The 13280-nt window shown below is 32.3% G+C and overlaps 2 protein-coding genes across 2 annotated transcripts; both read left to right on the top strand.

The window, feature by feature from the left end:
- Positions 1–2966: 2966 nt before the first annotated feature.
- LOC109153309 (ethylene-responsive transcription factor ERF113-like) lies at positions 2967–3725 on the top strand. Its single transcript, XM_019301204.1, has one exon. The coding sequence runs from the start codon at positions 2967–2969 to the stop codon at positions 3723–3725; it is 759 nt and encodes a 252-aa protein (XP_019156749.1).
- Positions 3726–6813: 3088 nt separating this feature from the next.
- LOC109150588 (5'-adenylylsulfate reductase-like 5) lies at positions 6814–11760 on the top strand. Its single transcript, XM_019298541.1, has 4 exons — positions 6814–7201; positions 10127–10308; positions 10459–10583; positions 10787–11760. Exons 1-4 carry the CDS (start codon positions 7004–7006, stop codon positions 11200–11202), a joined length of 921 nt encoding a protein of 306 aa, XP_019154086.1. The 5' UTR covers positions 6814–7003; the 3' UTR covers positions 11203–11760.
- Positions 11761–13280: the final 1520 nt, after the last annotated feature.

Below are 13280 nucleotides of genomic sequence, written 5' to 3'. Positions count from 1 at the left end.
GGTGAGAGGTCGCCGGAAAGGAGCTAGCTGAAACCAGAAGTCAATCCACACGTGCCGGTGCTTTGCTCGCCCACTGAGACAGTCGAGAAAGGAAACAATGTGCAATTACAAAAATATCTTCAAGTTTATTGCCTTAAACAAGTTGGCTTGACTTTAAGACCAAATCGGATAAAAATACCATAGTCGAGGACTAAATTGAGGAATTTTGATAATCGAAGATCAAATTGGTGAAATCCGTCGAGGGACCAAATCGGTAATTAAGTCAATGACTTCCAAATAAGGCCAAGCATCAATATGTAACATTACAACAAAATACATGAATCCTTTAGCTTTTCTTAATCCAAAAAACCTCATGATTTTTCTTCTTAAGTTTTCTTTCATTAAAACTTTGACTTATTTTAACAAGTATTTTTTTTTTTTTTTCAAAATGATACAATAAAAGTTTTTAATAGTTACAGAAATATTATTACATTTTTCATTTAAATACGAATCTCATCCTAGCTTCAACTATTTACAATAGACGAATGATATTCATTTTTATTTTTAAAGAGAATAATTATTTTTACATGATTCAATTCTATATAACCTAGGGTGCTGGTATCCCCATCCACAATTGTGAGTCTTCAACATAGAATTATATTCATCCATGTCTTTATCACCTTTTATTTATTTATTTGTACTTATTCTTTTGTTTTTTTGTTTTGTTTTGTTTTTTTTTTTTTTTGTTTTTTTTTTTTGTTTTTTTTTTTACATTGGTAATATCATTCCCTAAAGCAACTTGGAGGATAAGATTCTTAATCATTTGGGATGACAAGGGCAATGATAAGATTTTTAATTATTTGGGATAATGAGGAATCAATAATTATTATTGAAGGTGTGTATCACGTAAATTTCAATTCTGTGTAATAATTTATAACTATATATAAAAGAGATAAATTACATTAAAAACATCTTGTGTGAATTCAATTAAAAAACAAAAATCACACTCAAGACCTTTTGATATAAAAATAATGTATTACCTATTTATCCGTTTCAGACCGATTTTTTATTATTTGGTGTTTTGACTAGCTCATTAATACTGACTGAGTACTTATATTGTCTTTGTTTGTCAGTGTTATTATTAGGTCATATATAATTAAGGCCTCTATTTTGTCTCCACGTGACCCCATTTCATGTTTCTATAATCCTTTTCTTAGATTTGACGTATTTTTTAAAATTTTCTTTGAATAAACTATAAAATTGGAATAGTAGTTAGAACAATATAATAGTAAAATCAGAATGATTTAATTGCTCCAATCGGTTCACTCTCAATGCTTATTTATTTCTTTAGTTGAAACTTACACAAAATGGTGATGAATGGTTTCAAATGTTCTAACCACAATTCATTCAAACTTGCTTCAATTATTATGTCAAACATATACTTTATATAATAAAACTATAAGGTTTGGGAAATAATTAATGCTACAATTAATGCCACAACATCTTTTATTATAAAAAAAAAAATACAACATTTAAAAAATAAAATAACTATATATTATATAATCATATAAAAATATACTTTTGAAAAATAAAATAGTTATATATTATATAATCATATAAAAAATGTGTTCAATTAGAGTTTAAATTTACACATACAAAATTTGAAATTTGCTTTCCAAATGTAATTATCTTAGTTATTATTCGTATTGTGAAAATTATAATATAGATGAAATACAATTAAGAATAAATCAATGTAATTATGTAAATTCTCTCTATAAGTTTATTTGAATATGCACATAATTAGAGATTATATTAATCATACAAAATTATAATTTTAATTTTAATTGTAATTTTGTATTCTATAAAAATAATAAATACTTGACCAATGAAAGCTCAAAAATATTATTATATTAAATAATTTAAAATATTTTAGTTTTTCTATTTTTTATTTATATTTATAATAACATAATTTTTTCCCGTGCATCGCGCCGGTGAATTACTAGTTTTTGAATATAGCAGGAAAAATAAAACTACTAAACAAGAGTTACATAAACCTTGGCCAGTTGGCCAATAGCATTGACATTTGTATGTAAACAAAATATGAAAGGGTCATAGTGGGTAATTATTCAATCAGCACACGCAATAGTTTTTCTCTAAGGATGTATAACCAAACAATGATAAACAAACAAAAATTAGCAGTACTCATACAGCCTCATAGTATTTAATTTGTTTGCAATAATGTTGTTTCATATCACCTCGTACTATGCTTCCTTGTTACAATGAGCATATACGAGGGCAAGACTGCATATATGGCTCCTTTTCTTGAAAGATCCTTCTAGTCTTGGAAAGAGTAAACTACATTTTTGTAAATAATTGAGCATCGAAGTGCAAGTAAAATATATTACAAGTGCAAGTAACAGTTTCATATAATGCATATAAAATGTATTACAAGTGCAGGTAAAATGTGTTACATGTGCATGTAAAATTTATACTGAGCATCAAAATTAAGTGCACCTAATATTATAACTAGGTGCCCCTATAGTTATAAGTAGTTGCATCTAGGTGCATGAATGTTAATAAGACAAAATTATATGCATTTATAGGTGAAAGTATGTATAAGTCCATTGGCAGACAGTTCGCACTAGTTCGATCCTTTTAAGCCCCTATCATACTTAGATTAATCCCTGTTCGTACCAGGTCAGCCCAATTAAAGGACAAAATGTTCATACGATAGGCGGTTTTAAACTCCCCACCTCTCTAAGAAATGAGAGTGCACGAAACCACGATCACTCACACCAACCAAAGTGTTTATCAACACAAATTTTGGATCATAGAAAACTCAAACCTCCACATATATATAGGCTATAGCACGTACTCCTCGATCAACTGCAAGAACAAAGACATCCTCATCAACTAAATATCCTTAAAAGCCAGCCTCAAATAATATAATCTTTACCGTATATATATACTGCGATCCGATCCGATCCATGGAGATTCATGGGCAACAACATGATAAAGAAGTGATGAAATCCCAGGAGCAGGAGAGGAGGCAGAGTGACAACAAGCTTAAGAAGAAGTTTGTGGGAGTGAGGCAAAGGGGTTCTGGGAGATGGGTAGCGGAGATCAAAGACACCACAACACATAAAATAAGGATGTGGCTGGGAACCTATGCAACAGCAGAAGAAGCTGCCCGGGCTTATGATCAGGCTGCTTGCCTCCTTCGTGGATCAAACGCGCGGACAAACTTTGTTACTCATCATCGTCTTCCTGCAGATTCTCCCCTCGCTGCTCGAATCACAAACCTTCTCAACACCAAAAACTGCTCAAAGCCTCAACCAAAATCATCTTCCTCTAATACTATCCTTACCTGCAGAAGGAATAATAATAATAATAATAATTTAGATGATAATGATTCTGTGTCGTCTAATGGGAAGATGAATATTCCAGACACAGAAGATTCATTATTTTCTTATTATGATATCCAGAAGACACAGTTTGATGCTGATTTGCACAGCTGTTCATATGAACTCCAGAAGGGCTCGTCGTCATGGAGTTTGGAGAAAAGCATTGATGAATTTGGTGAAGAACTAATAGAATTTCCCAAGACGACTACAGTAGCTGAAATGGGAATCTCAGAATTTGAGAGAATGAGGGTTGAAGAGTATATGCAAGCCATCATCAAGGATGGCGCAGGCGAATCCCTCTGGGATCTGCCTCCCTTGTGTTCTTTATCCAACACTTATTAAACTGCAGATTCCTAGCTAGATAGATAGATAGATGCAGATCCATGAACTCGATCACTCCACATTCTTCAACTGGATTTGTGGTATGTTGGTATCTTAATTGGCCCAACAATGTCTAACGTTGTGTTCATCGTTTATCTGTCTCTTATGTTAAACGTACGTTGAATCTGGTAGCTAGAGCCTAGCTAGAGGGCCGGGACTGAATAGGCTGATTACTTGTCCTTGGAAACTTTCCCCTGATTTTGTTAGTACTATCTTTTATCTTATCATATTTTATCTTTATCTTACTTCTTATACTCTATATAATAGGAGTTCTAGACTCTCAGATCATACTCTTTCAATTTTATTGATGTGGCAGACACTGATAAACTATTTTTTTTTTTTTTATGTGGGTCTCAATAGAAGTCTTTACATCAAGATTTTGTGTGTGGAATTAAAAATTTGGAGTAGAAAATGGGAGTACATATAGTATTTTCCATATAATAGCCAAATGTTTTTGCCACGTCAGTTTCCTGCCCATAAAAAACAACATCGTTTTTGGCTTATGAAGTAATATTAAAACGCAAAGCACCTTGTGCTTGATGACACCTTTGTGTCTCCCATTGAGGGAAGGTCACAGGATCAGTTTAGAGAAAATATAGAATATTTATTACATTCTCTTTGATCAGATAAAAAATGAGACCAATCATTTCAATTATTATTAAAAATGTCATTCCAATACCTTCTTGTAAGTCAAATTAGCACAAAGAATGCATTTTCCATGATGAAGAGGTAAATGTAAGTAGGATCATATATATATATATATATATATATATATATATATATATATATATATATATTGTGTGTGTGTGTATAATTGTATAATTCATATTAATATTTTTGAGGTAAAAATTATAGAAATGATAAATTATTAAATATAACTATGGTAACATTTTAATTAAAACTTAAATGAATTCAAACTTACTATGGAAGGATGTAAGAAATAATATTATGTATGCATGTACATGGTAATAATAATGTAGAAAGATAACAGAAGTTATAACTGCAGAGATATTTTTGTCCAAAAAATTATGTAGTACAACTTTTATAGCATAAGGTACAAAAGAATTTAACATAAAAAACGGACATAAACCAGGGGTATAACCTGGATTGAAGTTTATTATGTTTTTAGATATATATATATATATATATATATATATATATATATATATAGTAAAAGCATTACTTTGATCTATGAATCGATTGCTATATTGGAGAGGAGAATCCTAAAGAAAAACAATGTTGTTGTGGTTGAAGTCCTTGTACAGTGGGTGAATCTTTTACTAGAGGAGGCTATGTGGGAAGATCATCACCATTTGAAAACACAGTTTCTAGCAAAATTTGATCCTTGAGGGTAAGGAGTTTCTGTTGGAAAGGGGTATTTACTAATTAAGCAGTGGAAATAAATGAAGCAAGCTAAGACGTCACCGTTTAAGATGCTAAGGTTGGTTAAAAATCAATTAAAAATCATAACTAATTAACCACTGATTATTTTTTTTACCAATTAAGTCTCTTAACTTAAAAATCATAACTAATTTAATCCTCTATTTGTTTTGCCGTTATACATTCGTTAATTCGGAACTAAATTGATAATTTTGCTATAGTCAAGGTACTAATTCGGTCATTACACATACACCATTTTAAATTTATATTTAAAAAATAACTAAAAAAGCAAGTATTCCACCTGTTGTTTCCTGTTAAAACCAGCAGAAGGTAAAGCCAAGTAAATTCATAAGAGTAAATACCCAAAATGGTCCATCGACTATAGCTAAATTCACAAATTGGTCATCGACTTTCAATTTCAACCAATTAAGTCCTTAACTTTGTAATTTTGACACGATTTGGTCCTCCATCTATTTGACCATTTGTTGACTGTGATTTTTGAGGATATATATGTAATTTCATGGTCCACCGTCGGTTTTTTAAGGTTCCGGTTGCATTTCCAGACCGCACTGTTACATTTGAATCCACTGTCGAAAGTAATCTACCAAATCCGGTCGTCTTTCTTCATCCTCCCTTTGGATTCAATGTAGTTGAGTTCGTACCAGAGCGAAGAAGACAGCGTGTTTTCGAACCAGTGTAACATCATCCTGGAGGCCTCCACGTGCTCCGACGAGAGCTGAAGGTTCCTCTAGAGATCGTCGATCACGGTTAACAAACGGTCAAATAGATGGAGGACAAAATCATGTCAAAATTGCAAAGTTAAGGACTTAATTGGTTGAAATTGAAAGTCGAGAATCATTTTGTGAATTTAGCTATAGTCGAGGGACCATTTTGGGTATTTACTCAATTCATAATCAACCCAATATGAGCTCTGACTTTTTTTAGGCTGTGTTTGGAAACCCGAATTATTTTCTAAATTTTTCATATTTAGATGTCATTGAAAAATCCACTCAACGAAAAATATTTTCTATCGACTAAAAAAAATCAAGTGATTTTGACAAATTTGACGGAAGTCATTTTCCGCCAAATACCAAACATGGTTTCCGGCGGCCGGAAACCTTTAAAAAAAAAAAAAAAAACATCACAGGTACGCAGGTACGGTTTTCGGCGAAGAGTCATGAGCTGATGTCTGGCTACAAGACTGTTGTGATTGATAATTTGGATAATTCTTCTGTTGTTGCCATCAAATGAGTTCAGGAGCTTTCCGGCCAACAATTTGGATAATTCTTCTGCTGTGGATAATTTTAATATAATTTGTAATAAATAAAATTATATTTAATATTATTATAAATATTTTTATATTCTAAATAAAATAATTAAAATATTTAATTATATAATTTTACTATTTTTTAGAAAATAAATCAAATACATCAAAATAATTTTTCAAAATTATGAAAAAGAAAATCATTTCTTCGAAATTATTTTCATACTTTTCAAATGGACCCTTAATGAATATGAATCGGATTAATTAATTATGGTTAATGAATAATGAATAATGATAGTGGAACTGTGGAAGGGTGGGCTTTCTTATCACCACGAAGATATAAAAATAGATAATGCTATTTATTATGTATTTTCATTTTCAGCCTAAATTATGATCAACCACCTCCAGCGTTGACCGGAAACCCAATACCCTTCTAACTTCTAAGCCAGCCGGTCAACACCATTATTACTATTAATTAAACAATCATCGATTCGCATACGCGGGCGGATACATTTTATTATAGGGAGCAAACTAGGAATCTGATAGCTCCGCAATTTCTCAATTTTCTTCTGAGATTTCTGATCTCCCCTCCCCAATGGCGTCGTCTTCCACCATAATGCGACTGTTTTTGCTCTGCGTCGGTATCGTTTCTTCGATTCAGACCCTAGCATCATCTTCCCCATCTCCGTCGCCGTCGCCGCCGCCTATGTGTCGGTTTCAGTCGAGGCCTGCGTTTCTGAATCATCTCCGTTCTCAATGCCCTCTCTCGGTTTCTCTCCACCCGCCTCTTGAGGTAAATTTCTGCGTAATTCTTTTAATTTATTCCTTTTTTTTTTTTTTTTTTTTCTTTCTTGTGCGGTAAAATTTTATATTCATAATAATATTTTGCTCACAAATTTATGGGAATTCTATGTTTTTAGGACTTTTATGATACATTTGAATGCATTGGTGCACGTCTTTATTTCAATTTTGTTATAGCTTGTAGCGAGTGAAATAGAATTTTGGAATATTGCAGTAATTCAGTAGGACTTTTATTTGTTATTTTTAGATACTTTTCTTGAGTTGCAGGTATAACCAATTTTTAGATGAAATACAGATTTACCGACTACAGATCCTGAACTTTGTTATTGGTATTTAGAATTCATAATGCCTAATTTGGCTTGTTTAGCTAGTGGTGTGAGTGGGGGTGGGTAGATATTGATTGATTAATGGTTAGTATTTTATTATTAGGCTTATGCATATCCTATCTAGTCATCCATTACAGAGTCAAATATGAAGCAAAATTAGTTTAGACCAAAGATGTCACATTATTCTAGAAGGTTTGAAATTTTTGTGCTTAATTTATTTTGGTCATGTTGGCACCATTATTGAATTTAAAGGAACAATGTAGCTGGTATGTAGAATCTACCTTGCGGTTGACTTACATTTTCAATACCTGGGAACCATTTCTATCCACAAGGATCAGAAGTTGAATTTTACTTGCAGTTGAGGAACAAAAAGTGGGATTATTTTGAAAAGAATTATGCTTAGTTGGCTATAGCTCTTTGGTGATATGTAGCCCTTTTGGCTTGTTTTTTGAGGTCTCTAGCAGTCTGGCTGCTCAGTTCTTCAAAATCAAAATTGACTAGTTTTGTTTGTCTTGAAGTTTTAGGAGCTTCCAACAGACAAGTCACATGACCTTAGCCTTCTTCTAATACTTGTTTTTTTTTTTTTTTTTTAAATATCTTTCCCATTATAATTTTTATCTTCTCAATTTGAGACAGATGATTATTGGTTCCTAATATAGGTGGAAGGGTGTGATCCTTCCAAGGAAAAAAAATTGCCAATATCAGTATGGGCCTATTCTTGCCAGAAATAGGCAACGAATAGAGAGAGCAAAAACTAATGTTTAGGCCAAAGGCTACAAGCATATGGAGAGAGAGAGAGAGAGAAGAAGAAGAAGAAGAAGAAGAATGTTTAAGGTAGAAAAGAGACAAACTACTACTAATATTCTAGTAATAGGAATCGACCTTATGGTTGACTAACATTTTCAAGTTTCAACAATCAACAGTTGGGAACCATTTCTATCCACAGGGACCAGAAGTTGAATTTTACTTGTAGTTGAGGAACAAAAATTGGAATTATTTCGAAAAGAATTATGCTTAGTTGGCTATAGCTCTATAGCTCTTTGATGATATGTAGCCTTTTTCCTTGTTTTTGAGGTCTGTAGTAGTCTGGCTGCTCAGTGCTTCTTCAAAATCAAAATTGACTAGTTTTGTTTGTCTTTAAGTTTTAGGAGCTTCCAACAGACAAGTCACATGACATATATATATATATATATATATATATATATATATATATATATATATATATATATATATATATATATATATATATCTTTCTCATACTTCATAAATTGTTATCTTCTCAATTTGAGACAAATGATGATTGGTTCCTACCACAGGTGGAAGGGTTTGGTCCTTCCAAGGCAAAAAAAAAAAAAAAAAAACCAATATTAGTATGGGCCTATTCTTGCCAGAAATAGGCAAAGAATAGAGAGAGCAAAAACTAATGTTTAGGGCAATGGGTATAAGCATATGTATATATATATATGTGTGTGTGTGTGTGTGTGTAGAGAGAGAGAGAGAGAGAGAGAGAGAGAGAATGTTTTAAGGTAGAAAAGAAAAAAACTACTCGTAATAGGAATTGACCTTACGGTTGACTAACATTTTCTATAGTTGGGAACCATTTCTATCCACAAGGATCACAAGCTGGATTGTACTTGTAGTCGAGGAACAAAAAGTGGAATTATTTCGAAAAGAATTATGCTTAGTTGGCTATAGCTCTTTGATGGTATGCAGCCTTTTTGCCTTGTTTTTAGGTCTCCAGCAGTCTGGCTGCTCAGTTATTCTTCAACATCAAAATTGACTACTTTTGTTTGTCTTGAAGTTTTAGGAACTCCCTACAGACAAGTCACATGACCTTAGCCTTCTTTTTATACTTGCTCTTAAAAAAAAAAAATCTTTCCCATACTTTATAAATTTTTTATCTTCTCAAATTGAGTCAGAGATGATTGGTTCCTACAAAAAGGCCAAGGGCAGTATGGGCCTTATTCTTGCCAGAAATAGGCAAAGTATAGAGAAAGAGAATAAAAGCTTATTGAAAGTTGGATCACTTGGTGGATGTTTAGGCCAAAGGCTACAAGCATATGTATACAGAAAAAAAAAGTACTGCTAATGAACCATAAAAGAATGTTTAAGGTAGAAAAGAAACAAACTACTACTATTAATAGGAGTGATAATTAATTTAGGCAAAGATGTCACCTTATTCTCCATTTTTTGTTACCAAGGGACTATGTTTCTTCCTTCCAATTCATTGTAAATGCTATGTGTTTGGTATGTATAATGGTTACTTTGATTTTGCTGCAGTTGAGAACTTTTACCATGGTGTGTATTATTGTTTTCATTGTTTTTTTTTTTTTTTTTTGGATGACGAGGGAAACCCCACAACCTTTTCGAGTGTGAGTAAACCCCGCCTTGTGACTCTAGCTGGCAAAAGATCACAAGGAAGTAAACCAGCCTAGGTTACCCATAGTTGACCGGCTCAAACCAAGGGGGCAAGGATTCGAACTCGTGACCTTGTGGTTACAAGCGTGAATCTCTTGTCACTTTGGCTGGGGTTATTATTATGTTGTTGTTCTGATGATTTGAAATCCTTTTCATTTCTCTCTGAGTTTCAGGTCACTGGGGAATTCATTGAAAGGTTGTTGGCATCCAAAGATCAGGATGTGTACACTTCAGTCTTGTTTTATGCTTCCTGGTGCCCATTCTCAAAAAGTTTCCTTTCTGTATTTGAAGACCTGAAGTACATGTATCCTCAAATTGAACATGTGGCAGTTGAACAGTCTTCAGCAATGCCTAGGTGAGACATTGATGACTATATTCCTGAAAAGGAATTAATAAAAAAAATCAAATCAGCAGATGTCAATGGCTTAAACACTATTTGCAATTGTGTTCTATGTTTGGCAAGTTTGTCTAAAATACTGAAGAACTACTTATCGTGGATTAACAGATTGTTTTCAAGATATGGCATTCATAGCTTTCCAGCAATACTAATGGTGAACCAAACATTAAGGGTGCGATTTCATGGTTCTAAAGATTTGACCCCTCTCATAAAGTTCTACAGGAAAACCACTGGTAAATGCTGCTTCTCCTTATTAAATGTATATGCATGTAGAACACTAATGCATCATTCATTGTTTTAATCTTGTTCTGCTTTCCTGATATCGAAGAGGCTGCAGTTGGTCTATGCTGAAAAACCAAGCCAGACTATTGCTTCTACTAAAACTTAATTAACCGTGACCTCATGGCTCATACTGAACTTATTCTCTTGAAAGCAGGGCATGAGCCAGTTCACTTTATTGGCATGAATCGATCTGGCAGCTCGAGAAATAATGGGAATCCCACCATGGGACCAAATATCTGGTCATCACTGAATGATAAGTTAGTACAAGATCCTTACTTGGTATTTGCTATGGCATTCCTCTGCTTACGGGCAGTTCTTTTTGTATGCCTGAGAGTCTGGCATCAGGTCAAAGCTCTGTGTGTGAGGTTTGAACCTCATTTAAACTTGGGAATTATCGGTGAGAATAGCCAAATTGTGGGGCGAATTCTTCATATGCTCAATGTGAAGATGATTTGGACTAGGCTAAGATTGTGCAAAAATAGGAACTTCCACCACAGCGCAACAAATGCTCGACTCTGGGCATCGTCTTTTCCTTCTGTCTCCCTGGGTGAATCATCAACTTCCAGATAAATACGACTGTGCAATCAGATCAAATAGGACGACAATGGGTGACACAACAGTGTTTCTGAACTTCACGATGCGCTAGAATCAATTCCACACCCAATCAAAGTAAGAGAAAATCGAGTCTCCATGCGTCAAGTCAGTCATGCTGTCCAGGTGATTACCTATTCCCGGATACAAGCTTCTCTCCCTTGTTGATCAGAGGTTAGCTCTTTTATCAAATAACTGTTGGGTATGGTATAAAAGCATACAGGACAGCCTTGAAGAATCATCTAAATGGTTAGACTCATACATCCTGTAGATTACATATAGAACCAAATCATATGGTTGCCAGTTAGATTGGCAGATGAGGAAATGACAAGCCTGTTGTGTATACTTTGCAAATCCAGCTTGTACTAGCAATTCAATGAAGTAATCCTAATCCTAATGTTTGTAAATTTACAGAAAAAATTTAGACTTCTGAAACATAATCTATGCACATCATGTTATTAGTAGTTTTAACATGCTACAGCTTAGGCATCTTACATTGCGGCCTTTGAATTTTATTTTATTTTTTGACAAAAAAAATATTTGAGATATTCTGTGGGGGTAATTTTTTATTTTCACTTTTTTTTTATTCTCTTTGTGACATGCTTCGATTGATTTATATATAAAGTCATCACATTTTTTCTTCCTCTAATAAAAACAAGTTGGGATCTTTTTATTTTTTTGGTCATTACCCCTACATACTATTTTTCTGTTCTGTTTTATGTTGGTTGTCATTCTGTCTTTTAATTTTAAAACATTTTATTAAGTTTTTCACTAATAATATAAATGCTACTAAATAATATGATTGTTCATTTTTAAATACTTCGTTACTATGTTTGTAAAAGCTCAAGGGATTTTTTTTTTTTTTGGTAAATACTTCTTAGCTATTGGGTTAGTGAGTTTGACTAGTTGATAGCATTAACTAATTGTAGAAAGATGTTTGGTAAATTAGTTGTTAGCTTATAGCTGATAACATGCAAAATGACTTTTTCAAAAAGTTGCTTTGAATAATTTTTTTTTTTTTTTTTTTAATTTTAGCGTTTTGGAGCAATAAGCTATTATAAAAGGTTAATTAATCAAAAACTTATATTGACTGTTTAACCAAGTCAAATATCTAATAGTGGTTAAACAAGTCAAAATTGGCTAATAAGTTAATTATGTTACAGGGCCGAAATTAGTTAGATGATGTTTGGTTGAGGACTTTTGCACCCTACTATGATCTTTGATATTCATTAGCATGCTTGTCTGTCTATTTTTGTTATTTTACTATAAAAAGTTTTAAATCATTTAATAATTTCGAAATCCATTACTTTTTACTCTTTTACTTTTGAACAATGAAATCAAAAATAAGGGGGAAAAGATGAAAAAATAAAAATTCATTATCCATGTATTAAATATAGAATTTAACACACACACTCTCTCTTACTTTTAAACAATGAAATAAAAATAAATGAAAAATGAAAAAAATAAAAATAAAAATTCATTGTCCATGTATTAAATACATAATTTTAACACACACAGGTAGTTTTTTCGAGCGCAAATCACTCTTAATATGCAGCCCATATTAGTCCTCAACTTCACATAAACATATTATCATTACTAAGTATTTAATTTTCATTATCATTTCCAAATATTTAATTCTCATTATCATTTCGATTTTAATGTTTGAACTACAGGCACCCTTAATACTTATTCTTATTTTTTATTTTATTTTCACTTTTTATTGGCGTTTAATTTTTTTTTTTATATTAAAATATGTAATAAAAGTTTACTCTATAAAATATGATTTATCATTTACAAATTACTCATAAAAAGAATAGCAGACACTTTTGTAAATGAATTTTATCCAACATTTTGTGGTAAAACTTAGAAGTGAAAAAAAAATAACTATTTTATAAATTAAATTGTATATTGCGTGTACATATTTAACAATGTATTTGCCAAATTCCGATGATATCGTTGGCCGTTTCACTGTCATCTTTTCACATTTTGTGTATCAAAAAATGTCACTACAAAGTCCAAACAGACTTCCACAAGAAATCTGCACTATTTGTTCTTTT

Source organism: Ipomoea nil, unplaced genomic scaffold (assembly GCF_001879475.1).
Source record: "Ipomoea nil cultivar Tokyo-kokei standard unplaced genomic scaffold, Asagao_1.1 scaffold0268, whole genome shotgun sequence".
NCBI lineage: Eukaryota > Viridiplantae > Streptophyta > Magnoliopsida > Solanales > Convolvulaceae > Ipomoea > Ipomoea nil.
Note: the sequence above shows the minus strand (reverse complement) of the source record. Positions and strands in the feature narration are given on the sequence as shown.

Bases quoted from the DNA above. Each gene is read 5' to 3' on its own strand.
- LOC109153309 (XM_019301204.1), top strand. From the start codon at position 2,967: ATGGAGATTCATGGGCAACAACATGATAAAGAAGTGATGAAATCCCAG.
- LOC109150588 (XM_019298541.1), top strand. From the start codon at position 7,004: ATGGCGTCGTCTTCCACCATAATGCGACTGTTTTTGCTCTGCGTCGGT. The intron at 7,202-10,126 runs GTAAATTTCTGC...TCTGAGTTTCAG, and splicing joins CTCTCCACCCGCCTCTTGAG to GTCACTGGGGAATTCATTGA. The intron at 10,309-10,458 runs GTGAGACATTGA...GTGGATTAACAG, and splicing joins CAGTCTTCAGCAATGCCTAG to ATTGTTTTCAAGATATGGCA.